The sequence below is a fragment of the Kwoniella shandongensis genome, chromosome 2 (genome assembly GCF_008629635.2).
Source record: "Kwoniella shandongensis chromosome 2, complete sequence".
In the NCBI taxonomy this organism is placed as follows: domain Eukaryota; kingdom Fungi; phylum Basidiomycota; class Tremellomycetes; order Tremellales; family Cryptococcaceae; genus Kwoniella; species Kwoniella shandongensis.
The window spans coordinates 207268-234720 of record NC_089288.1 but is presented as its reverse complement, the minus strand read 5'-3'; the positions used below and the strand labels follow the sequence as shown (position 1 = coordinate 234720).

The 27453-nt window shown below is 49.3% G+C and overlaps 9 protein-coding genes across 9 annotated transcripts; 3 read left to right on the top strand and 6 right to left on the bottom strand.

The window, feature by feature from the left end:
* Nucleotides 1–155: 155 nt before the first annotated feature.
* On the bottom strand, nucleotides 156–1663 carry CI109_100783 (uncharacterized protein; the record flags this gene model as incomplete). The annotated part of the gene is made up of 7 exons (XM_065966845.1): nucleotides 156–230; nucleotides 319–585; nucleotides 665–746; nucleotides 811–924; nucleotides 1036–1251; nucleotides 1414–1428; nucleotides 1503–1663. The coding sequence occupies 7 exons, from the start codon at nucleotides 1661–1663 to the stop codon at nucleotides 156–158; spliced, it is 930 nt and encodes a 309-aa protein (XP_065822917.1).
* Nucleotides 1664–2064: 401 nt separating this feature from the next.
* Nucleotides 2065–5157, top strand: CI109_100782 (uncharacterized protein; the record flags this gene model as incomplete). The annotated part of the gene is made up of 11 exons (XM_032006183.1): nucleotides 2065–2484; nucleotides 2591–2721; nucleotides 2810–3007; nucleotides 3086–3253; nucleotides 3326–3647; nucleotides 3707–3843; nucleotides 3905–3980; nucleotides 4041–4295; nucleotides 4379–4471; nucleotides 4536–4604; nucleotides 4732–5157. 11 exons carry the CDS (start codon nucleotides 2065–2067, stop codon nucleotides 5155–5157), a joined length of 2295 nt encoding a protein of 764 aa, XP_031859577.1.
* A 153-nt stretch (nucleotides 5158–5310) lies between these two features.
* On the bottom strand, nucleotides 5311–6811 carry CI109_100781 (uncharacterized protein; the record flags this gene model as incomplete). The annotated part of the gene is made up of 7 exons (XM_032006184.1): nucleotides 5311–5430; nucleotides 5583–5656; nucleotides 5743–5851; nucleotides 5931–5967; nucleotides 6047–6109; nucleotides 6223–6391; nucleotides 6541–6811. 7 exons carry the CDS (start codon nucleotides 6809–6811, stop codon nucleotides 5311–5313), a joined length of 843 nt encoding a protein of 280 aa, XP_031859578.1.
* Nucleotides 6812–7319: 508 nt separating this feature from the next.
* Nucleotides 7320–9918, top strand: CI109_100780 (uncharacterized protein; the record flags this gene model as incomplete). Its single annotated transcript, XM_032006185.1, has 9 exons — nucleotides 7320–8189; nucleotides 8246–8312; nucleotides 8363–8377; nucleotides 8438–8564; nucleotides 8620–8819; nucleotides 8885–9284; nucleotides 9346–9421; nucleotides 9486–9807; nucleotides 9878–9918. 9 exons carry the CDS (start codon nucleotides 7320–7322, stop codon nucleotides 9916–9918), a joined length of 2118 nt encoding a protein of 705 aa, XP_031859579.1.
* A 350-nt stretch (nucleotides 9919–10268) lies between these two features.
* On the bottom strand, nucleotides 10269–15405 carry CI109_100779 (uncharacterized protein; the record flags this gene model as incomplete). The annotated part of the gene is made up of 23 exons (XM_032006186.1): nucleotides 10269–10534; nucleotides 10671–10777; nucleotides 10853–10920; nucleotides 10987–11273; nucleotides 11330–11414; nucleotides 11470–11657; nucleotides 11728–11907; nucleotides 11971–12062; nucleotides 12122–12441; nucleotides 12494–12610; nucleotides 12657–12771; nucleotides 12833–12924; nucleotides 12974–13083; nucleotides 13140–13227; nucleotides 13279–13354; nucleotides 13409–13595; nucleotides 13648–13756; nucleotides 13827–13986; nucleotides 14059–14162; nucleotides 14229–14483; nucleotides 14550–14816; nucleotides 14872–14969; nucleotides 15039–15405. The coding sequence occupies 23 exons, from the start codon at nucleotides 15403–15405 to the stop codon at nucleotides 10269–10271; spliced, it is 3738 nt and encodes a 1245-aa protein (XP_031859580.1).
* Nucleotides 15406–15719: 314 nt separating this feature from the next.
* On the top strand, nucleotides 15720–17104 carry CI109_100778 (uncharacterized protein; the record flags this gene model as incomplete). Its single annotated transcript, XM_032006187.1, has 5 exons — nucleotides 15720–15743; nucleotides 15794–15902; nucleotides 16125–16288; nucleotides 16341–16407; nucleotides 16611–17104. The coding sequence occupies 5 exons, from the start codon at nucleotides 15720–15722 to the stop codon at nucleotides 17102–17104; spliced, it is 858 nt and encodes a 285-aa protein (XP_031859581.1).
* Nucleotides 17105–17413: 309 nt separating this feature from the next.
* Nucleotides 17414–20830, bottom strand: CI109_100777 (uncharacterized protein; the record flags this gene model as incomplete). The annotated part of the gene is made up of 12 exons (XM_065966844.1): nucleotides 17414–17447; nucleotides 17509–17781; nucleotides 17836–17903; nucleotides 17958–18078; nucleotides 18137–18568; nucleotides 18624–19863; nucleotides 19929–19998; nucleotides 20056–20119; nucleotides 20200–20211; nucleotides 20273–20405; nucleotides 20519–20541; nucleotides 20796–20830. The coding sequence occupies 12 exons, from the start codon at nucleotides 20828–20830 to the stop codon at nucleotides 17414–17416; spliced, it is 2505 nt and encodes an 834-aa protein (XP_065822916.1).
* Nucleotides 20831–21603: 773 nt separating this feature from the next.
* On the bottom strand, nucleotides 21604–24435 carry CI109_100776 (uncharacterized protein; the record flags this gene model as incomplete). Its single annotated transcript, XM_032006189.1, has 8 exons — nucleotides 21604–21872; nucleotides 21940–22030; nucleotides 22113–22273; nucleotides 22340–22693; nucleotides 22766–23641; nucleotides 23698–23733; nucleotides 23851–24179; nucleotides 24356–24435. 8 exons carry the CDS (start codon nucleotides 24433–24435, stop codon nucleotides 21604–21606), a joined length of 2196 nt encoding a protein of 731 aa, XP_031859583.1.
* Nucleotides 24436–25022: 587 nt separating this feature from the next.
* On the bottom strand, nucleotides 25023–27311 carry CI109_100775 (formamidopyrimidine-DNA glycosylase; the record flags this gene model as incomplete). Its single annotated transcript, XM_032006190.1, has 12 exons — nucleotides 25023–25265; nucleotides 25431–25595; nucleotides 25665–25829; nucleotides 25903–26194; nucleotides 26251–26264; nucleotides 26324–26511; nucleotides 26582–26649; nucleotides 26706–26716; nucleotides 26788–26926; nucleotides 27003–27055; nucleotides 27122–27237; nucleotides 27296–27311. The coding sequence occupies 12 exons, from the start codon at nucleotides 27309–27311 to the stop codon at nucleotides 25023–25025; spliced, it is 1470 nt and encodes a 489-aa protein (XP_031859584.1).
* Between the last annotated feature and the right edge of the window lie 142 nt (nucleotides 27312–27453).

Here is a 27453-nt window from a genome sequence, read left to right as displayed (position 1 = left end):
TAAGCTCAGCCTGATTCCTTCTGCTCTGTATATATATGTATATCTGATATGATCCTTCGTTCGTCCGTTCGTCTCTTCTCTCTCGCTCGGGTGCTCGTATGCAACCTCTCATGCACATGCTATGAACCACACGTGCTGACCGTTCCCCGATCGCACTATTGGACGCCTCGCGCTTTGAGAAGAGCTGCTTCTCTTGCTGCCTGTCTTTCAGCGAGATCAACGCCGACAAGCTATCACAAACGAAAGAGTATAAGCATCTGTCCTTCTTACAACTTCCCAAGTGTGATCGGGTAACATGATTGACTGTTGTCCACTCACGATCTTGCTCGCCTTCCAGAACTGAACGACGTTGATGACCTGCTTCGCGGCGCAAATAGGCAAACAAATGGCGCCCACTACCTGAGGCCAGGTGAGGTTCCTGAGTAAGTGGACGAAGAGTCCTACCGATTTCGGATATTGGATCGCGAGATCGATCAACAAGGAAGGAAGATACGATGTTGTCGTAATGGGTGTGTCCCAGAAATGGTTCAAATAGAGAGTGACGAAGAATAGCTCGTTGGCGAAGCAGAAGATGAAGAGGGTTCGCTGAGGACATGTAACAGACAAGGGTCAGTCTGCATTCAAAATTCGCAAAGCAGATACTAGAAACGGATGAAGGACTCACCGAATCGTTGTAGTAGTACCACAGGATTCTGGAGACATCAGAGGTGACGGTCTTGTGACTTGACGATCCAGTGACGAGAGAGCTGTGACCAAACGCACCAACATCAGTTGACCACCGAGTCAGGAAAGACTGCAAGGAAAACTCACGAGTACATGTGGATGTAGTGGGAGGAGAAATCGAGAGTGATGAGGAACATGAAGACGATCGCAAACTTGTCGTAAGTGCTCGCAAGGAAACACAACAGACAGGCGGTGGTACATCTATTAAGTTCGGCGGAGTCAGCGAATCAACTCTCGTGGACCATCCCCGTGCGCAGAAAGCTAGTCCTAGCGAACGTCGGACGCCAAAGTTTATGTTCCTCGAGCACTCACCGATCAGTAACCATATCCAACACCGCTCCGAATTTACTAGTCTGACCCAGCGCTCTGGCCGCTTGACCATCCACCGCATCCAACAGACAACTGATCGAGTAGAGAACGAAGCAGTACTTGGGATAAGATGGCATGTAGTAGAGGGATGCGGCGGCGGTCAAGACTCTTGTGTAACCTATGAGGTTGGGAACGAAGAGGAAGACATTCTCGTCCACTCTGTGTAATTGCGATGAAGAGGGTCAGTGCGAGGGCTTCGTAGCACTGTGAATGGATGAAGGAGTGAACGTACGTTGTGGTTCTGAAGGATGCGAATATCCATAATCCCATTGATCAGTACTTTCTCGTATCGAGCTCTGCTTTGTCGGACCAAACACTTACGCAAGATCAACAGCACTATCATATCCCAAAAACCATCCATCAGCTCCACTCTCACCACAACTCAATACAATATAACACGGCGCACTCACTATTTCGGATCCCAGACCTCTTCTCTTGTTCTACTCCTACTTCCTTCTCGAGGACGATGTTTGATGTCTCCCAACGAAGCGGGCGTAGGTGAGAACGCTGTGGTTGAGGGTTGTTCCTCTGGTGCGGGAGTCGATTGTTTGGATCGAGTGGTGGGTGCCATCGTGCGAAATGAGGTTCACTAAGCTCGCGCAAGTTGAAGTTTTCACTTCGTGTCCGTCTGTCCCTGTGTGGATGATATGATATGTCAGGTTATGGTACAGAAGATAATGATAATGTAATCTTTGTCTATGCTGTTCATCTCGACGTTTACGTGGCTCCTCTCCTCAGTTGCAAGTTGTCACTCCTCGGGCATCAGGCCTACGGTCACTCAAGGGGACTAAAATGGGTAACTCGTTTATATTAGTAGATTGAGCCATCAGTCGCGCGGTCAATGTCCATGTCCATGTCCACGTCCAACAACATCCATGCTCATAACTTGACTTTCATTCTCGATATTACAATCTCTCTGCGTGATACATAAATACGACTCTCTATCCATTGGAGCTGGACTCGACATTCGCCATGTCCACTTTCTCTCCACCCCTCGGCACCACTTCTTCCCCCTCCCGGTCCTTCTCCCTTTCCGTCCCTTCCTCTTCCCCCGCACCTCTCCCATCAAGTCGTAACAACCCCATCTCACTCCGGATTTACAAAGCGATCGGAACATCATTCGACGACCCTTCATCACGCGAAGCTTTAGAGATAGCTTCTTCATTCTACGCTTCTTCTTCCTCCTCTTCGAACGGGAACAAGGGGAAAGGCAAGGCGGATGTTAATGGGAATACGGATGAGTATGAGGAAGAGGATGATGGTTTACCGAAGAGGAGAACTTTGAAGGGGCAAAGTGCGAGTATGGCTAGGAAATGGTTGAAAAAGGATGTAGAGGGGACATTAGCCGGTGGAAGCCAAAAGTTCCTAGAAGCGTTTGGAGAAGTTGATCAGGTTAGTTACTGATCGGTGCTGCGCTGCTCGTCTTACCTGAGTGGAAGCGTGAGATGAAGCTGTGTTTGTAGGATGCTAATCCTCGTCTTATGGTTCCACGAAACAGAAACTCGACGTGCTGCGAGAACATATGAGGGAGATGCAAGTCCGTTGTGATCAAGTACAGTCAGAGTTGGACCAAGCGAACAGCGGAACGAAATACCTCTTGGAACGAGCAGACGGTCTGAGATCACAACGGTGAGTGGAATACCCTTCTCAATGATAGCAAGTCAGCGGCGCTGGAATGAACTAGAAAGCCACTGACAACGTTGGTATCTCGATGTAGCGCATCTGCACAATTGCGAGCAACACTCATCAACCTCTTCTTGTCCCGCTTCACATTGTCTGAGTCGGAATTGGCAGCATTGACATCACGAGATGTGACGGTTGGAAACGCCCTTTTCAGCGCTTTGGATCATGTTGAAGCGATCAGGAAAGACTGTCAGGTCCTCCTAGGTGGAGAAGAAGGGAAAATGCAAGCTGGGTCAGTTTTAGCACTTTCGTCTTGTTGTCAGTGACGTGGATTAGACAACTGACGTGACACTCCATTTTTGCTGAACAGACTGGACATCATGGCTGCTACTTCGGATCAGATGGAATCGGGATACAAGAAGATACATAGATGGTGTCAATTCGAATTCCGACAATATACGCGTGAAACGCAATTGGAAGTATCGTCGGTGATGCGCGAGGCTATTCGGCGACTTCGAGAAAGACCAGTTTTACTTAGGTGCGCTGATATACATCCTTGCTGACGACGAAGCGGAAAGCTGACCCGGCCATCTTGTTGCCTCGTCGTTAGTGATGCACTTCAAACACTCACTTCCACTCGACAGGCATCTATCCTCCAAGCTTTCCTCGATGCGTTGACTCGCGGTGGGCCAAACGGTCTACCGCGACCTATCGAATTGCACGCACATGATCCTACGCGATACGTAGGTGATATGCTGGCTTGGGTGCATCAGGCTACAGCTAGCGAACATGAGTTCTTAGATGGGTTATTTGGAGTCAGAGAGAAGAGGAGGATGGTTGGTGCTGAGAGAGAGGGAGCAACGGGTGAGGAAGAAGCGATGGTGAGAGAGGCGCTTGATAAGGATCTGGAAGGACTGGGAAGACCGCTCAAGGTAAGTCTAGCTAGCAGTTAGGCAAGGATCGTCCAAGCTGATTCGATAATTGTGAATAGTTGAGGATACAACAAACGATCAAGAGCCAAGAGGGTATCATCATGGCGTACAAGATCGCCAATTTGTTACAGTTCTACTTGGTGACAATGCGGAAAACAATCGGGGAGGATGCGTTGTTGTGCACAACATTGAAAGAGTGGGTTTCAGCTTCCGGAGCTCTATGGAGCACGCTAAAGCTGGCTATGCCCTCGTTATAGGATCCACGACCAAGCATACATTGCATTCTTCGAGACACTCGATGCGCAAGGTCGAAGTCTGCTTCGATTCCTTCACGTGTGTAACCCCCTTTGCTGGTACGCCTCATGTAGTCAAGCTGACTGTGTTTGCCCCAAGCCCCCCGACGCTACGCTTACACCACCTCTCGCACTACGTGACGCCGCCCAGATTCTCCGAGAACTCCTCGCAGTGTATTCAACCTCGCTCGTCGACCCGTCAGAGCGAGAATCAGACTCGGATCTTGCCAAGCTGTTGGAAAAAGCGGTCGATCCTTGTGTCGAGATGTGTGAGAGGATGGCAGAGATGCGTAAGGGTGCAGGAGGGGAGTGGGACAGAGACGTGTTCATGGTCAATTGTTTGGGCTATCTAGAGGTGAGTCGGGATTGGTTGTTGAACGTAGACCTTATGAAGCACATGCCGAAGAGTTCGACTGACTGACGTACCTATCTTCACAGCACACCCTCGAGGCGTACGACTTTACGTCAAAGCGACTCGATTTGCTTGACGAGAAGATCGATCGTCATGTGGAGAGTATGACATTTGAGCATGTAAGTGGAGTTGTGAAGCGAGGTAGTCGTACGGGAACGATACTGACGCTCGGTGCAATCTCAGCACGGTCAATTGCTTGAGCAATGTGGACTGGCCGCTGTCATGAAGACTATACGGACAAGACCTGCAGATGTGAGTGCGAAGTCTGCGCAGCGCCGTTACGCCCATCCGTTACTAAGCTGTCTCGGTACCACTGGATCTTTATCTCCTCTACCGTTACGATAGAGAGTATGACACTGACTCGTTACTTGGCGCACAGACACCACTCTCGCGTCTCCCATCCACCACTCCCAAATCTCTCACTGCATCACTACAACAATTCTCTCTCTGGCTATCTACTATCGATCCCTCAACTTCTCCGCGCTTATCGCTCCTCACTTCACCTCGATTGGCAGAGGAGATCCATCGTAAAGCCTTACGAAAGATATACGAGGCGTATGGGGAAGTATGTGATAGGGTGTTGGACACTAGTGAAGGGTACGAATTCGGTGAGACGATGTTGAGAAGAGGGAGAGAGGAAGTGGGAGTCGCACTAGGTGTAGGGGAAGATTGGACCGACAGCGGCAGCGATAGCGAGGGCAAGGGTGAAGACGACCAGGTCGACGTCAACAATCATCTTGGACTGGAGGTGAACGGAAGTGAAGCACGTGGGGTTGATGGACACCCAGAACAACAAGACAAATGATCCGTATATATCTCATGCATGTATATCCTAGCATATTCTTTTCCCCTAAATTGTGTTTTCGGCGCTTCTCTTCTCTGCTCTATACTCAGAAAACCAAACTCAAAATGAAACCAATATGAAACCCGATTCTTTCTCTGTTTAAGAAGATGTCATCTAGGCGAAACCCAAGAACAATTCGTCCAACAACCTGATGGTGTGATCGGGGTTCTCGACGGTGTGACCGGTGACCGAGGGGTCGGAGAAGATCTCGTAGTCGTTTCCGCCCTTGAATGTCTGTTGGGGCGAGGACAGGTGGAGCAATCAGCAAATTGTAATTCAGAAGAAACATCGAATGAGGAGGAAAACGACGAAGCAAAGGGAACAATTGTCAAGCCAAGTGGGTTGATATCGACAGATGTAGTACGCTCCACTACATGACTACTCACCTTGTCACCGAAGAAGTGGATGGTGTCGAAACCTTCGCCCTCGAGATGCTTAAGCGCATAAGTCTTGTCCCATCCTACATCGAGGGAGCACAATCAGCACTGGCCCACAATATACACTGGCGCAACTCGGATCAGGTACCAATACGCCCGGTCTACTCACCGTGGGGGAAGACGTCAAAGCTGATCTGACCACCAATGGCGAATGTCAAGCCGAGATGAATGAATTCTCGCTCGAGCTCTGTGACCATGGAAGCACGGATACCGTGGATCTACAACAATATATCCCAGTATCAGCCAACGTCCTTTCTTTAGCCATAGCAACGAGCTTGAGGAAGGTCGCTAACATACCTTGTCGTATTTCTCAAACTCGATTCGCTCGGCGATACTATCATCACGCAGGAGTGTCAGTCGCAATGGAATAGAAAGAACAGTAGTACCGATACCACTTGGAATGCCCAACTCACGAGGCGTTACGACCGATGGGAGAGACGTTGATCATACCGTTTCTGAACTCGATGAAAGTACCTCTACAAGTATAATATCAATATCAGCATTGGGTCTTGTACGTACTACACACTCCACTCGACCAGAAGTTGATATATAAGACTGGGTAGAGATGTATAACTAGGATCGCACCCACCTCTTGACGGGGATATCGACGTCTGAGAGATATCTCAAGATCCAGTTGACGAGCTTCTTGTACTCTTCCTCTCCGACGTGCTTGATGAAGCTTGCAGAGGCGAGTTGTTGTCCGAGCTTGTAAGCTGTAAGACCGTTCTCGGCGAAAGCAAAGTCGAAGTCGTTGACACCTGGTGAGACGCGCATCACGGGTCAGCACCCTATGTCATGAAGACGGACAAAGCGTCACGGGAAAGTAAAATGGGACTTTTGAAGAAAGAGCTCTTCGCAGAATTGTACTGGACTTCTCGTAAAGGGGGATAATACTACGTCTACGTACCGTTCGAGCCAACTTGCTCCAAGATCTTCTTCAAATCACTCCCACCGACAAAAGCGATAGCTGTAACCTCTCTCAACTTTTTCAAAGTCGCGACCATCGCTGGTGTAGCCTCTTGTCTGGCAAGAGAGAGCGTTCCGTCCACATCAAACATGCAGATTGTCTTGGGGAATTTTCGCTGAGCGAAGGGGATGACACCTGCGGGATAGGCGACGGAGGGGTTGGCAGAGCCAGGGGTGGAGATTACGCCGGGAGCAATGACGGGGACTGACATGGTGGTGTGTTTTGGGTGTACAATAAGATTGTTTTGATTGAGAAAGAGTGATGTAGCAATGTCTCTATCTGATTCTTTCAAAGTATGAGTTATCGCTATGACACGTAACGTGCTTCGCGTTTTTAGTGCTCTCTCGCTGCTCACTCACTCCCGCCGGACAAGGTAATACCCTGAAAACGTGGAGTGACTTGGTAGATCGTTGAAATGTGACGTGGGAATGTTTCCAGCAGCTGTACAGTGCGTCTGGGATCTGCCTTATCACTCTCCACCACGTACTCATACTGTACCTTTTGACACGTCGATGTTTCAATTAATAACAGGCGCGAGTTTCAGACTTTTCTGAACCATCAATTCGATACAACACAGCTCCTTTCTTCTCTCTCCCTTGCATCTCCAGTCTATTGACCACCGAGAGCACAGCGACGTATCCTGATACTGATCCAATCACGACTAAATTATCCTCGTCACGTCGAACCACTTCCATCAGTCGAGCCCACAAACCACCTCCATGGCTCCGAAACGTGGTCGACCTTCTCGACAATCCACCGCCGCCACCGCTGCTAGTACGACCTCGCTCCAACCTCCTAACTCACCATCTCAAGTCACTAGACGTCTCACTCGATCAGCGGCTCATACTTCCACTCCAGCAGTATCTGGAGAATCGGCCTCTTCCACATCTAGTAGTCCGGACGATACACCTTCCCCTAGTCCAGATCCAGAGATGTATCGCGAAAACAAGACACTCCGAGGACGAAACGTGGAGGATCTGAATGATGTAGAGGAAAAGGGTCTGTTGATGCGTCGTACGGACTCGAGTGAGAGTGAAGGTGGGATGCAGTCGAGGAGACGGAGAGGGAAAGAGAGGGAAGAGGGAGGGAGATTGGAACAGATAGTATTGGATGATGGTGGAGAACAAGAGGAGGGTGGGGGTGGATTGACGAGTAGGAGAGATAAAGAGGCTTTTGCTTTGCTCGTCGTGCTATGTGAGCCCTTTGCTTCCTCTTTGCATGAAAAGGCAATTCAGCTAACCGGCGTGTACTTCTCTCGTTCCTCACAGACCTGTGAGCGATTCCTTGTCGTCGACCTTGAGCGAATAGCTCAGACTGATATCCCCTCGTACAGATTACAAGGCATACCCTTAGGCTTGACTTTCGGTACCCTTCCTTTCTTACTCAAATCGCACCTATCATACTCCCAACTAGCCATTTTCGCCTTATCCACCTGGCCATATTCTCTCAAACTGTTATGGTCACCAATAGTTGACGCGTGGTTCGTGAAGAAGTGGGGGAGGAGAAAAAGCTGGATCGTGCCGGTGCAAGGGTTGGTAGGATTGGGCATGTGGATTATCGGCGGGAGAGTAGGAGGGTGGTTGGAGGCGGTAAGTGGGCACTGGATCAGGAAAAATGGTGCTAGTTGGGCTGATGGACCATGTAGGAGACTATCGACATCAAGTTCATCACAGGTGTATTTGGTGCCCTGATCTTGGCGGCAGCGACCCAAGGTGAGCTGAAATGTATAGTTAAGACTGGTACGGAGCTGACGACTTTACAGATATCGCTGTAGACGGTGAGCTTCCGGGTTTATTACTTTCGTTTAGCCTCTAAAGCTAACAAACTCGTTCTACAGGCTGGGCTCTCACACTTCTTTCACAACCAAACTTGTCATATGCTTCTACTGCTCAGACGATCGGTATCGGAATCGGTAACGCCCTCAGCTTCACTGTCTTCCTCGCCTTCAACAGTGTCGAGTTTTCGTGAGTTTACCATTGCTGTCACATTGAATTTCGAGCTTACAGTGTTCCACCCCAGAAATAAGTACTTCCGATCCACACCGCTTGACTATCCTCTCGTCTCGCTCGGAGGGTACCTACGCTTTTGGGCAGTCGTGTTCGTTGCAGTCACTGCTTGGCTAGCGTTCTTCAAGACGGAAGATCCTGCTAGCGATAACGACCCCGACATGGATGTGAAGAAGGTTTACAAAGTGATGTGGAGCATCGTTCGACTGAAGAGTGGGTATCATCCTTAATGAGCGGCCTTGAATGCAAGTACTTGCTGATTAGATCTACCCTTGCAGACATCCAGTCTTTCTTGCTTGTGCACCTAGTTTGCAAGATCGGTTTCCAGGTCAATGATGCCGTGACATCCCTCAAACTGCTCGAAAAGGGATTGTCGAAAGAAGATCTTGCCATTGCAGTACTGATCGACTTCCCCGCTCAAATGGCCATCGGATGGCTCGCCGCCAAATGGGCCAGACCAGTATCCACACCTACGAGCGGTTCTTCGAAACGCCCTCTAACAGGCCCAGCTTCTGGCGAAGTCACCGGTGTCTTGAAGCCGTGGCTGTATGCTTTCTGGGCCAGGTTGGCTATGGCTGCGATCGCTGCACTGGTGGTGAAGGGGTTCCCGTCGGGTGGAGTTGGGAATGGATATTTCGCTTTGGTCATCATGACGACACTGTTGTCGTCGCTTACTAGGTGAGCTCTGGCACACGGTCTCGCGATTGAGCAGTCATGCTGACGCGTTTCGATAATCTAGCACCGTCCAATTCGTTGGGATCTGCGCTTTCCACACCCAGATCGCGGACCCTTTGATCGGAGGAACATACATGACTGTGAGCTACAGACAGTTTCACTCCTGCGAAGTGGACCCCAGCTCATCCTCACATCTCTGTATAGCTCTTGAACACCGTTTCCAACCTAGGCGGAACATGGCCTAAACCACTTATCCTTCGTTCCGTCGACCTCTTGACCGTTGCAACATGTTCAATCCCAACATCTCTCTCCGGTCAATTATCCGAAAAGTTATTATTGGGCGGCCACAAATCCGGACCAGGATATGGGGAATGTATTACCGAACATGGGAAATCACTCTGTGCCACGGCTGGAGGACAATGTATTGTCCAACGAGATGGGTATTATATCATGTCGATCTTGTGTGTAAGTCTAGGAGCGGGTTTGTTGATCATGTTCATCTTGCCGACTATAAGACGGTTATCATGTGAGTTTAATTCAAGACTGGATGAACTACGCAAGACTGAGTGCTAATGTGTTGTTTGATGTGTTCGTAGCTCTGCCAATGTCAGCTTGGAGAGTCAAGATCCCCAATTAGAATGTAGACAGAATAACATGCATCTCTTATCTGTAGCCTGTCCTCAACAGCAAAGCGTTCACAATCGTCTTTACTCGTCGTGTTCTCGTTTTCGTTTGAGGGATGAGGACGTAAAGACGACAGTTAGTATCGCGGATGAGAACAATAAAATATTTGGGAGAGCCCGAGATGAACAAGCGCTTGTCGAAGAGATCACCTGTTAACAGGACATACAAATCAACAGCGGAGGCAGGCGACATGAACATGTTGTATTGCTACTTCGAACAAGATCATTACTGCATCCATGCATTCATTGGGATCGTCTCTCCATCACGATAATCTTCCCTCCGATATTTGACTGATACTGCTCCCTACATGACAACATCATCATCCCTCCTTCGTTCCTCCTCTTCCTCTTCCTCCAAATCCTTCCTCACCATCTCCGCCACCTCTCTCACTCTCTCTTCCAGACCATTCTCCTCCAAGTACTTATTCAGCAGCTCAATCTCCTTCTCATGATCTGCCATGAGACGCGCTACGTCTTCAGCGGGGTAAGTGGGGAAACGGGCTGCGATCTCGGCAGGAAGAGGCGGTTGCGATGAGGTGTGTGGGGAGAGGATGAAGTTTCGCGGGAAATCTGTGAGATATGTTGGGTATTGTATTAGCACATGTCTTGTGTCAGTTGAACACTTAGTAGACACTGGTTTCGAAAATTGCGAGCTTGGGATGTGTCGGTAGGACGTAGCATGGGACGGCTCTGGATCGCCACTCACCCTTGATATCGTTCACCGCTCTGATCGTTTGATAGGTCAAAGTCGCTCTGACCTTGGCTCTTTGCGCTTGTTCGCTCCGCCCAGCAGTGTTCGCGATCTCCGCCCAACTATGGTCGTACCTCGTCAGCCATCGCTCTCTCCGCTTCGTTCGATCACAATCTGAACCGTCGTGCCTGACTCACTTGTCGCGGATGTATACTCGTCTCCAGATCGATAGCAAGGCTACCTGTTTCCTCCCTTCTGGCAAATCCTGCACAATGAGACTACAGCGTCAGCGGCCACTCGAGGGAAGAGGTTGATCTGAGCTTCGATTTACCTTATCTCTGACCAAACGATCGAGCGCAATCGCCGCGTCTCCTACCCTCTCGTAGTTGTCCTTCAACGTCAGAACGTCTATCAGACCCTCCAAATCCAAACCTTTCCCATCAACCAGCTCCTGCGTGAGTGTGAGGAAGAGACTCTTGAAAGCAGGTCGATCGACGAGGAGGGTAATTTGTTGTTCAAGGGCGGATTTGGCGGGCGTACGAGATCGTCCGGTTTCGGGGAGAAGAGATTCGCGTAGGGCATTTTGGAGATTGACAAGATCTAATTCGTCGTCGAGGCCTGGATGGTTGAGAGGTCGGTCAGTTGCAGTCTTGGTTACGTTATTTTCAACTCACTGATCAGAAGCTGTTTCCTCCCTTCTGAATCGCCCCTTGACCTAATCTCAGCGACTGCCGCTAATTTGGCAATACTCCCAACAAGCTACCAATGAATGTCAATTATGTTCTTGCTTTCGGTTGCAGACCTAGCCGCTCACATGTTGTTGTTCCACCTTGTTCGTTTGCCCACTCGTCAGGACACTGGACAATGCCCCGGCTGCCTGGCCATACCGCTTGCATGCGATATGGTGCATCCAGGCCAGTTCTGGGTATCCATGCAGCTCGAAGAATCGCGTGACGAGCGAGCCGTACACCTCGTCTTGCGTCAACAAAACGTGCAGTTGACCTATGATGGAGAAGTGCACTTCAGCTGTTGGTGTCTACATAGAGAGACTGATAGCTATCAATCAACCCACCTTGATCGATGTACCATTGATACAAGACGAAAGCGAACTCTTCTCCAAATCTCTCGATATAGCTTTGCAATCTCGCTGGACCAGCTCCAGCAACGGGATCGTGACAGAGCACGACAAGCGTCAAGAAATCATTGTGATGTTCAGCCAAAGCATATGCTTCTGACACTCGATCAATACCGACTGAGAACCAGAACCTAATATCAGTAAACGTCTAAAAACAGACTGGGGAAATATGTTCCTCACCTAATGGTCTGATCACCCTCGGTTTCATTGCAATCCACTTTTCTCCCAGCTTGATACCCTCTTGCTCATCTGCACCGTCCTCGAGTTGTCTTCTGGATGGTTCCGCGATTAGCGTTGTCATCTCTACTGATTTCCACTGCACAAAACCTACCTTGAGGTCGCTCTACACTTATCCTCCATATTTGTACATAAAGCTGCAGCGAGGTTTGCCATCTGCGATTTCAGCTGCGTTTGAACTTGCTGCTCATGTCGTAATTGAGGGGCGCCATTCTCCGAAGGTGATTCGTCGATGACTGATCCAAGATCTCGAGACCGTTCCTTGATAAGTTGCTCTGTTGTGGAGTACAAGAAGTCGAGAGCGTCGATAAGACTATCTCGAGCGGTCCAAAGTTCGATGGCTGGTCGCTCGCGATCGACCTCATACAACCCTTGCTCAGCTTCTCGATATTGCGCCGCAGTTCGCACAACATACTACAGGTCGGGTCAGCACTAGATGCAGCCGATGACTTCGGAGCGCACTCACAAGGAATACCTTGTTCGCCTCAAGCACCCAGGAGGCTATGTCCGCACGGTCCGCAGCAGCCACAGCTTCGCGGAATGTCGCGAAGACGACCTCAAGCAACCGATCGAGATTTTGCACCTGAACAGAATCAGCTTAGGGCTCCCTGAAGTGTGCAATCACTCACTTGTGTTCGGAAGAACAGTCGAACGTAATCTTCTTCGTCAAAGATATTTGCTTGTGTCATATAAGCATGGATGGAATCAGAGAAAAGCGAAGCCGGTGTCCTTGAATGTATTTGGCTGGGGAAATATCGCAAATTAGCTACCATGTGCGTAGAGCGTTTGAGGGAAATAAACCCACTCCATAAGACGATTTTGGTAATCCCATAGGTCGATAGCACTAGTAATCTTCTCCGCATCACGGGACAGACGCCGTCTTGTCGCTTGTGGTAGCTGAGCCCATAATCAGCGGGAATTCAAATCCTGTAGCGCGAAGACTTACAATCGTAAGCAGACCATTACTCCGGATGTAGGCCATCAACTCCTTGAGTCGTAACAGTCTGTCGCTCAAGTGAGGTCGAAGCTCAAAGATGGCAGGCATGTATGGTGAGGCTATCCCAGAGTCAGTTCACCACCATGAGACAATGTCCTTCAGCTCGCACACTCACTAGAAGCAACAATCTCCGCTGACACCACTTCTGCCGCTTCGGCCGCATAGCCTTGGAATCCTGCTGGCAAGTCAAATGACAACGGGTTCTGTGGAGAAATCAGCTTCATACTAGCAAGAGGTACGGGCTTCAGGCTTACATCACTGCGCTCTCCGAAGAAGACCGCCTGCTCCAATCTCGACTTCAATCGCGCGGTGGCGGAAGACAACCGATTCCTACCGCTTCGTCAGCACAAACAGAAAAGTGGACGCTCTTAGCAGACGACTCACAGTGTGTCAGATGGAACGCTTGGCTCCAAAGCTTCGATGGACATCAATCCGCCCGAAGCTGGGATGGCTACGATCGAAGGGTTCGCCAAGGATCGTTTCGAAATAGCGGACGCTCTGATCGTTCCTGCACCGATAAAGGCATTTCGACCTGCGTCCTTCAAGGTGATGGCCTCCTCATACGGTGCGTCTGATGTTCAAGCGATCAGCCACACATTTTCCGCTCAAGGGTGATAACTCACCGTCGTCCAACGAAATCAGAAGAATGACCTCTGCAAATCGGATGAAAGCCATAGAGCTTCCTGGGGGGACCAATAGTCTGGGCACATCCAAGTTTCTCGGATCGGAGTGCTGTAATTAACAACGCAACACATCAATAATCACATCTAAACAGATGGCAGCAATAACGACCGGAACTCACAGCGAGGTACGAGACGTAAACAGTTCGGGCGACCATCAAAGTCTGAGATTTCGGGTGGAAGGAGAACACAACGATAGCGTGGGAGTTGTGCAATCGAGGATAACCAGAAGTTCCGGGCTCCTGTTCGATATACGACACAAGAACTGCGAGCTCGTCTTGACTGTTAACGGAAGCATGGATGTCAGCTATTCGTCGAGTGGTCCAACTCGGGAACCCAGAAGAAACTCCTCACCCAAGTGTGACGATATCATTTAGTTCAAGCGAAACAGTTCCAGAGGACCATTGTTCGAATAGAGAACTTCCTACTGCCTCGTGCAGATCATACTCTTGAACCAACTAGACGTATCCAGTATCAGCCAAATTCTTTCAGGCCCAGGTGGGTGCCCTGGGGCGAATACGTACCTTTTGTCCATCTGGTCCGAACGCCCACTTCTGGATCATCCTCTGTGCCATTATGTACACGTAGCCTGCAGCACTGGCTACTGAGCTGATTCCTGTCCTGTCTTCCCTAGTGTTGAAGATTGCGTTGGTAGCTCGACCAAACATTCCTCCAGGTCGAGTAAGAGCCGTAATGGTAGGTACTAGTCGACCACCGGCCGGTGAGATGGTCAGACGGAAAGCGAGAGATGTCACGGTTGTAAGGACAAAGTTGTTTCCCTGTAAAGAAAGATTAGTTGTAGTTTCGACTTCGCGATAACGGCCGAATGAGAAAGCGACACTTACATCGAGTTTCCATATTCTCTCGACGACATCGTCTTCACCCAAATCGATGTACAGTTCCTGATATCTCTCACTGTTCGCTGTCAAGGCGAGACTCATACTCTCCCAGAAACGGATAGTCCCAGAAGGTGAAACGAGAATCATGCCAGGTTCCGAGGAAGTGGAACCGGTGTACAGAGCTGAGAGGACCGGTGGGTCGACGTTGTTCCCGTGGGGATGGTCGGTAGGAGGAGCAAGGAATGTGTATGTTGTAGGAGATGAGTGAGTTGGCTGGTATAACGGGCGAGTGTTAGTAGACGCAATCTGATACAAAGGTGCGACACACCTTGAGATAGTTCCAAGCTATGCAACGTTTCGGTGTGGAAACCATTGCGAATCCACTCTTAGGATCGACATGTCCAGCGACGGTGTTGACCACAAGATCTGGAATCTGCATCAGCATGCTTCTCGTACATTGGACTAACGGAATTAGAAACATATGAGTAGACCCACCTGAGCCTTTGATCAACGCTGCCACTTCTTTGGGCAGCCCTCCCAAGCTTGAAACGACATGTCTCTCATCCCTACTCCAAAACACTCTATCTTTATCATACCCATCTTCCAGCCCTCCTCTCGTTGTCCTGACCGTCTCCCCAGCCGAAGAAGTGGGCGATCCCGCTCTCTCTTTCTGCGAGACAAGAGCTAAACGGGACGATCTGACGGAAGGTGTGGTGGTTGTGACAGGTTGATATGGATGAGAAGGTTCTGAGAAGAGGGAGGGTGTTTGAGGTCGTATGGAAGAAGAACGGACAGAGGCGGTATCGCGTAAACGAGATCCACCTCGTCGAGGTGTCGCCCGTGTAGAGGGCGAGTTGAACATTGCTCCTTCTTCCAGGCGGGGTTTTCTAAGCTGGTTGATACAAGAGGAATGACAGAAAGATGGTTTGATGTTGCAGCTAAAGCCAACTAACATTCGTTGTTGCGCGTTGACGATGGAATGTGATGAGTCACGTGATTTATGAGTTGTTCGCTGCAACAACCCATCTGGACGTTGTCAGTTGTTTCGCAAACCTCGAAGTTCATGTTCTGTCTTGACCAACATCACCTCAAATACAGCCCCGCACAACTCGTCTCGAGTTACATAGAACCGCGGTACAGCTCGTGTTTATATCGATTAGGTAAGGAACTGACGAAATGGCGGACAAATCTGGTGCTGCTGTAAGTCCACTTCCTGTCACACTTGCTTCAGCTGATCCTGTTGTCATCAGCCCGCAGCCCGTCCAACTTGGAACAAGGATGAATGGGCTGCTAAAGCTAAAGCAAAGGACGAAGAAGGTTTCGAGCATGCCAAAGCTGCGGAAGCGGCACTAGCTTCGGGTAGGTCATACTGTTCATTGACCTAAGTCGATCTGTTTGCTCATACAAAATCATTGTTTTCCATCTCTTCTCACTCCTAATGCCTTGACGCATTTTTGTCATCACAACCGCACCGACCATAAAACTCTTACCTTTACCTCTGACTCGATGGTGATATATGATCTCGCTTCCCTCTCCCTCTATCACCGTCCTATACTTGGTTACGACACCGCTGTGATACAGGCAAACTCCCTCCGAAGCGACACAATGCGATGGACGACCTCCCGAAACCTACCAAAGCGCTCGAAGCGCGATCCGAAGCCTTGGATCTAAACAAGAACCTAAACAAGACGATGCTCGTACAAACTACCACAACGGGGAAAGGACCAAGAGGCGCGGGATTTTATGTGAGTAGTATCTGTAGATGGGTGGTTGGAATGTGTGCTGACCTAGATATAGTGTGAAATGTGTAACAGGACTTTCAAAGATAGTTTGTCATACCTCGATCATGTCAATGGTCGATTCCGTGAGTGCAGTAGATGGAACAATGAAACCATGACGAAGGTGTGCTGACTGGCCCATAAATATCTCTTGCTTGCTCATTTCCTTCCCGACGCCTTTCTATACACATGATCATTATGATACCTAAACCACAATTACCTACTGGCGGCTTTATAACTGCATTACTACGAATTGTCCCTATCCGTAATCTTTCGCAACACCTCGTAGATCTCCGACAACTCGGCCAGACTACACAAGTCGCACGATCCACTCTGTCCCAAGTCCGGGCCAAAATCGCCTCACTCAGAGCATCGACCAACGAAGCCGTCACTGCCAAGAACTTTGATTTCCAAGCCCGTCTCTCCGCCGTCCGATCAGCCGAGAATGCTGAGCGGGAAAGGAGGAGAGAAGAGAGGAAGAGGAAAAGGGAGAATAAGAGAGAACAAGAACAGATGGTGAAAATGGGTATATTACCTTCAGATCGCGATCGAACGAAAAAGGTCGATAGTGCTCATAACCAGAATGGAAATGGACAACAACAACCGACCTCTGGTTCTGGTTCTGGTCCTGCGCCCGTTGTGAGAGAAAGTAGAGATGTAAGAAGAAAAGAAAAGAGAGAAAAAGCGAAAGAGGATGAAGAAGTTCAAAGAGCGATAGAGGAGAACGAACAAATGGCAAGTATGATGGGGTTCGGCGGCTTCACCTCTGCCAAAAAGAGATAACACCCTCCGTCTTCATACTTCTTTGCAAGTACTTGCCTCTTTTCTTCGTAACGTAACTGTTGTAAATGTAACTTCTCAATCACACACATTCATTGCATGCAGTCTTTGAAAACACAATAAGAGTTACATATCCTACTATATCGAGGCAGGCCGAATCCGACACAAACAGACGAGACGAAAGCGAAGCGAAAACGAGGAGGGTGGACGGGGAGAAGTGATGGTTGTTACAGTCTATTAAAATAAGGTGGTAGAGGGGGAGGGGAACAAAAGATGACATGGCGAAGGTACAGAAGCATTGCGAATGAAAGTTTACTCTTGACCGAAACCAAGGGTCTCCTCAACACTGTAATCGTACCATGTCAGTTTACGTCGAGCCGTGCGCACATTTGACAGGGAACACTCACGCAATGGTCAACTTCTGCTCGAGCGCCTCATAAGATTTGTACGCTGGCAAGTCAATTCTGTTGAAACAAGTATGACTCTTAGGCAATTGTGTAACCTCTCCAGCCTTCTCGATGGTGAATCGTCGAGGACCGTCGGAACCTTGGAGATCCTTGAAACCATTGACGGGGATTCGAGAGGTACCAGTGGTGAATTGCAAGAGACGAGACTTTCGCTCTGCGGGCCAAGCCTTGACAATCTTCCAGAACCACTCCACGACTTCGTCGGATGGGTTGCTAAGATTGATGTTAGCTATGTTACCGAGGTAAACGGCGAAAACCATTACTCACTATCCTCTGTAGTCGGTATGCTTCTGCCAGTCATCAACGTCGATCTCTGACATACCACCAATGAGTAGCTGTGATGCACAACCATCAGCATATTTTCCCTGCATCTGAGCCAGTACACTCACCTCAAGCTCTCGCTCGTCGAACACGTTGATCAATTCTTGAGGAATCAATTCGTTGAAACCAGACATGAACGCGTCGAACTGTTCGCTGACTCGTCGGGAGATACGGTACTCGGTGACCAAGCTGCATAACGCAATCAGCCTTGATAAACCACCGCACAGCTTAGCACAGCAACACTCACTCGACGTAGTCCTTCTTATTCAACTCTGTAACCTCAACATCCCTTCCGCCATCCATCAAATCGACTGTGACAACCTCTCCGAAGTGTTCTTCCGTGATGGAGAAAGTGTCCTCGATAACATCCGTGATGTCGTTCTCCAACATCCATGTCAAACCTCTATGCAGACCACTGTCCACACTCTCCAGATCTTGCAGAGTGATTTTCTTCTTCAAGATCATCTTGTAGAATGAAACGATGAAGTAGGCGTCAAGGAAACGTCTGTGGAAGATACCAAGACCGACAACTCGTCCAATGAACTTGAAGTAGTTGAGATGCTCTGGGTTCACACCAGAGTTGGGGTTGATCTGAAGTGTGTAATTGTCGTGGGCTGAATACTCGAATAGACAGTAGAAGGGGTTAAACATTTCGTGTGAAAGGAGGAAGAAGAACTCTCTGCATCCGGTAGTCAGCACCCCGTTCTATGGCACTGCAACTTTTCCTCACTCACCTGGAAAGACCTCCATAATCAAGACCATCTTCACCCTCAAACTTGATCATCAATCTCTTCTTCAAGTCGTTCGGTGTCTGCCTCATGATCTCAGTATAACTGCCCTCGAAGATGTTCTCTCGAGACACCTTGATGTGACATTGACCGGTGTTCGACCTAAGCGCAGGTTGCGATCGGAAGTAGATAAGCTTTCGTCGGAAGTCTCGCTTGTATTGAGGAACGTTTTGATCGAGCGATGAGGGAAGACGAGGGTCGTCCCAAGTTGTCGTCTTGGTGTTGTGGTCGACAAAGTAGACTCGGGCAGTGGAGGTAAGACGCATCTCCCAACCACTGGGAAGGGGACCAAGTTGGCTGACGGTCTGGGGCTGAACAGAAAGGTTGCCTTGACCGGGAGCGATGACTCGGAGGAGTTGCTGTCGACGAGGGTCGACCCAGGTAGTGGTTCTCGTATTGTGGTCCACGAAGTAAGGCCTGCCCTCGGGCGTGAATCTCTGTTCCCAACCAGCAGGAAGAGGTCCCTGTCCAGCAGTGGTTACGTTGCTCGAAGCAACAGGGGCAGCTGAACCGTTAGGCGTAACGGTACCGGTTCCTTGTGAAGGTTGAACATCGAGCATGTCATCTGCCAAGGTACGTTGGTTGTGTCTAGCCCTTGCTTCTCCTGTGGATGTCGCTTGATTGGCGTTGTTTGACAATTGGTTGTCGCTAGGCCTGCTCCAGGTTGTGGTCCTGGTGTTATGGTCGACGTAGTATTGTCTTCCGAGATGATCGATACGCCTTTCCCATCCGTCGGGAAGGGGTCCGTGCTGGTCAGAGTGAGAGTCGAACTCGTTACCAGCACCGCCGCCAGTTTGTCCAGTAGATGCAGCTGTGGTGGTTGGAGCCACGGTGGGAGCGCCCGCAGCTGCTGCAGCAGTCGCGTTGGTGGACATAGGCGAGGGCACAGCAGCCGAGGGTGCAACAACTACGGGTGTCTCGCCAGTAGCAGGGCTCTCAGGTTCCGGGGAGGCGTTCGCCGGTCGGAGAGTAGAGCCAGGTCGTGAGCCACCACTTTGTACGGCACCAGCTGTGTTGACGGAGAGAGCAGAGCCGTTGGCAGTGGGCGTCAAGACATTGTTTGAGCCAGACGCGGCGGGGACAGAGTTCTGGATGGGGGTGTTGGTCTGGGTTGAAAGGTAGACAATGAGTTTGCCTTGAACTGCTTGGTTGTCCGATCCTTTCTTCAACTCCTTAGTGAGCATTTCTACAAGCCGACAACAATGTTAGCTGTGTGCGAATTAGGTGAAACAATGAAACAATGTAGCTCACCTTGTCCACCAAGCTCGAGATCGATGACATCGGAAACCTTGATGTTGATGACACCGAGGAAGCCTTGGTCCTTTGAACCATTGTATGTCAGTTGTATCCATCCAAGCTTGGGGTACAAACAACTCACCTTTCTCTTGAATTTACGTTGGTCAAAGATCTGAACCGCTACGATGGACGAGTCCTTGACGGTGCTGAAGAAGGCATCAGTACTCTCCTGTGCCGCGATGTCCATTTCCATCTCCATGCGACTCTGAGGCGTGTAAATACTCACATGTCGAAGTTCCTATCAAGTAACAATCACATTAGTCTCACCCCAATCATCCAGAAAATCAAACAACACTCACTCATTCCAATACGGGTTCAAGGTCCTCTTGATGACCGAAGTAGTATGAATCTGCTCCGAATCCACCGAGACGATGGCAAACGGATCGGGCAGACGGAGGATATCACGCTTGATGAGGGAATCGGCGGCGACGACTGTGGGTGTAAGTGTGGGTGTGGTTCAAAGCGGGTGAAGAAGAGACGGAACACAAGTATTTCTATCAGCATGACCATTTCCGACTTCATTGACCGAGAGTGAGACAACTCACTGGTCACTCTGATTACCCTCGACCTATATTTTCAAAATCAAGTGGAGCAGCGAATCGTTAAACGGGACATGCATCAATACATCGGAACAGCGTGGGAAGAAGAGAAGGGAGACAGGCAAGTCATCAGCATCACGTACTCCATAGACGATTCGAATCCATTGGACAGATACGAGAAGGTGTTGAGGAGGTGGTGTGGATGGGAGGGACGGAAAGACATCGGGAAGGACAAAGGGGGCTATGCGCGAGTGAAGGTTGCTTTGAATAGAATTGGACATACAAGTTTCGATTAGCATTTGCTGTATTTCCCACCATCTTGGATATCGATCCCTATCAGAATCAGTCCGTCGAGGGGAGTCGAGATGAAAGAACAAGAGAACAAGATACGAAGAGAGATGTGAAAGATTAAACGTTGATATTACGGTCACGGTCGACGTCGCTTTGTAATGATACTCGTACTCACTTGTAGGAGATGATGATAATGCAAACGGATCCAGTAAAGTTAACAACTCGTTGATGGTACCCGCACTTAAAGCAATAGCGGAATCAAATATGTTTTAATAGGTTCTTCGTTTATTTTACTTTATCCCGGAATACGCCGATGGGATTCTCAGGCGTACTCTATATTTGGTTGCATGACTCATCAAATGACGTGGTTGAACAAGCAAGGGCAAGTGGCAAGTGGCAACATCGTACCGAATGTGGCTGCTCGCAGCTTGCTGCTTGAATGACGATGTCTAAGTTACTTATAGTACACACAGTCACTCGGGACGAGCCCGATCGCTTTCTTGTACGCACCGTGTAGACGAAGCACAACATGATTACATAACATGAGTAAGACTCATCTCCACCTGTAACAACTGACACGAAATCCCAAACGAATATCAGACCAAATCAAATCAATATAAAGGGGCATAAAAACAAATACGGATATAATGACAAAACCCAGCTCCAAACCTTTCCATTCGTTCAAACGTGACCTTCTGACCTTTGACCAGCGATAGAACACCTCGGCTCACGGCGATCCTTGAGAGAACCCTTCTCTACCGGATCAGAAGAACCTTTTCCTTTCATCTTCAAGTCTTCCGTTATCTCCTCTTTCCTGCGCTCTTCCTACCACCTTTCTTCGTCTTCACCTCTTGCTCAGTCTCTTCCCCACTCCCAGCCTCGCTCTCATTACCACTAGCCGCAGTCGTCGTCTTTCCTTTCTTCCCGCCTCTCGGTGGAACAGACGAACCAATCACCATATCCGGTCTGCCGTCCATGTCTTCCTCACCAGCACGGATCTTTCGAGCTTGCGCGAAGAAAAGCTGTACTTCTTTGTTGACGGATATGTTTTCGATGCAGTATTCGTTGCCTGTACCGCAAGACGTCAGCGTTAGCCCTGTCTGACACCGTGTCATCGGGGCTTCCGGCAGACTCACCTCGAGGAACCAAGAATTGTCCACCGGGAGCCATGACGAAGCTTGTCCTGTGGATGGTAACTTGCACCGCTCCTTGTATGACATGGAAGACCTGTTCAACCCAGCCCATGGTCAGCCGATCTTTTCTTCGCTTCTGGCCTCATCATTCCTAATATTATAAAGGCATCACTCACATATGCATTGTCCTTTGACGGCTTGGTCGCCTTCTTCTGTCCTGGGGGGATGTACACCACACCAGCAGCCATAAATTGACCTTCCCCGAAAACTTTTTGATACTTGAATGTTCCTCCTTGCACCATCTTTGGTTCGAGCAGTTTCTTCGGCGCGGCGATTTCTGCGAGCGACCCGTTAGAATCAGTGTGTGTCCCAACCGTTCCTCGCAGCGATTGTGTTGACTTACTCCTATGGATCTCCTCGTCGCCGGGATAAGCGACGATAATCCCCGTAGGGTCCGTCTGATTATCCCATCCTTCTTCCGTGTCCTCATCATCAGTGTCTCCACTATTCCCTCTCTTCTTGCTCTTCGCACCAGGGGCGACACTGACACTTCTCCCTGATCTGCCTCGCTTTTGCGCTCCGAGAGGTCTTGCTGCTTCTTGGGGATACTGTACAACCTCTTTGATGACGGCAAGTCCGGGGCCAGGTTGATACTCGAAGTGCTCACCTCGCCAAAAAGCGAGAGGTTTGAAATGTTGTCGATGTGATCGTCGAGTGACAAAGTCGCCATGATACCCATCTTGACGATCTTCGTCGGCTATACGTGACAAATGTCAGTCTTTCCCCTAATCCCATGTGCCATTCTAAGGTTAGGCATGTGTTGACTCACCAGCACCAATCTGCGACACTCTTGTACGTTTGGGCTTTGCCACCACACTACCTTCTCTTCCGCTTGGCGATCTATTCCGCGTTCGTGCCGCTTGAGGCGCCTTCTTTGGTCTTCCCCTCTTCTTCACTAATACCGCTGGCTCTTCCTCTTCCTCGTCACCACTTCTCTCCTCCTCATCCGCCGCCATCGCTTGTTCCTCCAGCTGCGCATCACCATCTTCATCTTCGTCAGATCCACCTCCTCCCGCAATATCATCCACGAGCAGACTAGCATCCCCTCCATTCGTTTCGAGATCCATCGCATCGTTGTCCAGAGTATCGTCGTAATGGAACGTATCAGGAGCATTGTCGTTATCGCTGTCGTCAACATCCTCATCGTCATCTCCTGCTCCATTTCTCGTCACGTTACTTCGCCTGCTGGCCATTGATAACCTATCTCTCGCATGTCCAACGTCGTCGTCGTCCTCGTCTTGATCGTGTGAATTGTTTCCGTTTACCTTCTTTCGGGCATTCTGAGTTCTTTCTGGCGACTTTCTCTTTCTTACAGGACTACCTGTCAACCCCTGAGTCGAAGCCATCGGGCTAGAGTCCAAAATCGCCTGACTGGCCATGGCCTCATCCAGGTCATCAACAGTCACATCTTCCAGACCGCCAGGTGATCCATTCCCAAATCCCACGTCGTCGTCATCTTCTTCTTGCAGTCGACCGAGCGCGGATTTGGCAGGAGAGGGTTTGTAATTGACACCGATGGTTGTGTTCTTGCGAGGTGAAGATCGAGTACGTCGAGATGGGGAGGGGATATTGTCAAAGCCGAGATCGACTTGGGGAGAGGATGGTGCTAGTCGTGATCGAGATGGTAAGGAGACGGATGGTGTTTCTGAGTGTATCGTCAGCCTGTTGTCATTCACCACACTCCTTGTTGTCAATATTCACCTTTGCTTGGGAAGTATTGCCCTGGAGTAGCCATTTCTGCAGAACAACAAAAGTATCAGTTCCATCTTCACACCGCAACCACCTTCGACTCTCATCCGAACTAGATTAGAGTATGTTTATCGACCCCAAACAAGTCATTACCAAACCACTCACCCAAATCATCCTCATCCACCAACAGATCTTCCGTCTGCATCCCATCCTCATCATCTTCCATTGCCCCATCCAAATCACTCATTCGACCTCTTGTCGTCCTCCTCCCTGTCCCTGGTGTGAGATGCGTCTGACCCGTCCCAGGTGTTCCGGTATAAGTACTTCTTGTCCCCCCAGCTGGAGTCTTCGGTGTACGTCCTCCGCCGAATGTTGAGAAAGAGGCTGTTTGGTCTGGGTCGATGACAGTTCCGGGAGAACGGAAGAATTCGGATGGATCTTCGTAACCGTCTGCTGTACGAGGGACATCTTTAGGCATTTGGATTTGTGAGCGACTGTCAAGGCGATCAAGGCGAGGTCAAGGATAACGATCGAACAAAGGCGAGCACGCAGCGACATGATAGACCCATAAGTGCAGAATCGGGAGGCAAGTAGGATCGGAAGAAGATGACAAGTCATATCGTCAGCATCCAATATCAAAAGCAGTCAACTGAATCTTCAAACAACTCACGTCCCCTGGTTCTTTGGATCAGGATTAAACGGCGTGTACTTATCATCCCTCGCCCTTCTTCCTGGGGTAGTCTGAGCCATCTTGTGTTGTGTATTCCACAGCCTATAGAGCCGTTATGTCTTATTCGTTGAGCAAGATAGTGGTCGGTATATGATTGACAAGTTGATCGTTGTTGACGTAGACAGAGACAAGATCGGTCCTAAGTCTCCGACTTAGATATAGAGACTCAAGCGGTTCTTTCCTCGATCTGAGCTATCCTTGCCTTCTTGTGATTGATCAAGACGAACCAATGATGAAGTTACACCTGTAGACGAATGGATGGATGGATGGCTATACACTGATGATGAAAAGATTAGTGATATAGATGAGAGAAGTGTTATGATGTTGTTGATGCGGATTCAATCTGTCTCGTTTCAGGGTCCAAACTCCAACAAGTCAAAAGTGGCGGTTGACTTTCTGACGCGCCCTTTTGATTTTCCATATTTCATTCTCACATCCTCACCACAGCTCATATTGTACGCCTCGTAATTTATACACACATTCCTATGCATCTTATTCATTTTGTGACCATTATAAAAATGCAATTACATGGTCCAGAAGATGGCCATAAGAGCGGGGAACCTCTTTCCGTTCATTTACTTATGCGATTGAGATTCGAAAAATCGAGTTATTCAGGCGCGTCTGACAGCTCTGATGATTCCTCTGAAGCCTCTCGTCGCCTTCCACGTCCTTTGCCAGCTGGTTTCTTGCCATTTGTGACTGGGTTCTTGGAAGCCTTGGCGGATGAAGTTGGCTCTTTTCTGACTGACGAGGGCGTTGACTTTGTTCTGACTTTCGTCGATGCGGTACCGTTGACTTTGTCTGCTTTCCGTCGAGAGGAAGGTGTATCTGTTGTACTGGTTTTGCGGGCCTGTAGAGTATTGACGACGAGACAAGCAGAATATGGTTGACACGGAAAGAGGAATACGGGAACAGGGGAACGGGAGAGACGCAAGGGTGGTATACTTCGTCAGTGAGTCAGTGTTCTACGAGTAAAAGAGAGAAGAGAGAAGAGCCCAATAGCTATCAAACGTACCTTTCTAGCAGGTGTCACAGGTTCTTTTTTCACGTCTGGTTCTGGTTTTACCCTTTTGACTGACCCAGCTGCAGCTGCTGCTCTTTGACGGGACGTTGTGGCTTTCTTCGGAGTTGTCACCTCGTCGCTCTCACTTCCTGACGCGGAAGACGTGACCGCCTCGTCCTTAACACGAACAATGTCATTAACCCTGGAAAGCTGTGATTTGATCCGCTCGCCATGAATTGTGCTTACCGACTCTTCCTCTTTGACGCGTTTCTTACCACCACTACCTTTCCCGCCTTTGCTGATCTTGGGTTTGATCTCCACTCCGTCCGGCATCCTCTGCAATTCTTCCACCACGGCTGTAGTCCTCCCTCCTACCTCAACAAACACAATAGTCGCAGGTGACCCATCAGGCTACGAACAAGTGGGCACCATCAATGAGATATCCAGAATCAGGGAACTGGACTCGCAAGGTATGTTAACATACCAATTCAAGATACTTCTTCCCAGCGGGCTTGATATCTTCCCCACCTTCTTCATCCTCTCCTTCTTCAACCTTCACCTTCTTCGCCTTTGCCTTGTCCGACCCCTTCTTCTGCTTGGCACCTTTTCCCCACCTCCAACGGAACAGCCAATCTTCAGGGAACTGCCTCGAGTCTGCGTTGACGGATACAGCTTTAAGCGGTACCGCGCGAATTTGGTGATGCAGGTCTTTGATATTTTGTTCTGATAGGCTGGGGACAGGACAGGAGGGGTGTATCCGGGCTTGATACAGGACTCTGTTGAAACATTATCAGCAACCGACTCTTTTGCGGGAAACGATGGAAAAACTCACTCATCGGCGACCCACTGCATGATTGGTCAACTTAAGCAGATTCGTTTCATACAACCATGACAGAATGACGTACATTGCCTACACCAGCACTGAATGCTTGATCCATAATCATCCCTTTCACTGTTCCCTTCTTCTTCGCGATCAGATCTTTGAACTCGTCCAACGTAGGATGGTTCAATACCGGATCAAAACCCAGAAGTGAGATTGGAGGATGTGATGTGACAGGGTCCGGCAATAGCCTGATCCGACCTAATCTACGACCTGCGGACGAGGGGTTTCAGCTGAAAGCACGGATTGCAGATACTACAGACCACCTTGAACGGATACTTACCATCAAGAAAAGCTAACTCTCTAGGCTCATCCGATACCGATCCAGATTGTGGTTCCAGCACGAGTATACTGAGATCATCGATGAGCACCATGAAGAGGACGCCTTCACCAGATATTTGACATACAATTTGCAGAACTGTCCTCGCACAAGTATGATCAGCTCTGATCTTCTTCACCTACATGAAGAAAAAAACTTGGAGGACATACCTTTGGAGGCCAAACGCTTGAATTCTCCTTAGGTCGCCGTCTATACCAGGTCGGTTCTTGTCCTTTCAACTGGATCATACCTGTCATACCGAAATGCATAACCGGGAAACGACCTTTACCGGAAAGTGTCATCCAGAATCTGAACAAACCCATCAGTTAACTCCTCACTTGAGTCGTATCTGCTTCATGTGCGGGGGTGGAGAGGGGAAACATACGTCTTGCCCTTTCGTTCACAGCCTGTGATCGTTCTTCCCGTGACCTCTTTTGCCTAATCGTGGAGAGAAATCGTCAGCTAAAGTCCAAGAAGAGTAGAGTGAAGTGGTCGGGAACCCACGAAATCATTATGGTCCGTTCCACCTGTATATACGATCTTGTCCTCTCTTGCATCGACAGACTTGATCTTGTACCCTTTGCACGACTCTTGTATGAGCTTGCGTGCTCGCTCGACCTCTGCGCGAGCAAGCTCAGTCAGCGTCCAGCACGGTTGGGATTAACCTAGGTCACTCACCTGGTAGCTCTGGCATTATCCTTTGTATGGATGCGTACAAGAGGCTCTGTAAGTAAGAAGAGATGAGATGAACATTGACATGACGATATGAGAAGAGTGTGGTAGATCGAAGTTGACATTCCAGGCACCGGTCAATTGCGAGACCACGTGGTCATGCA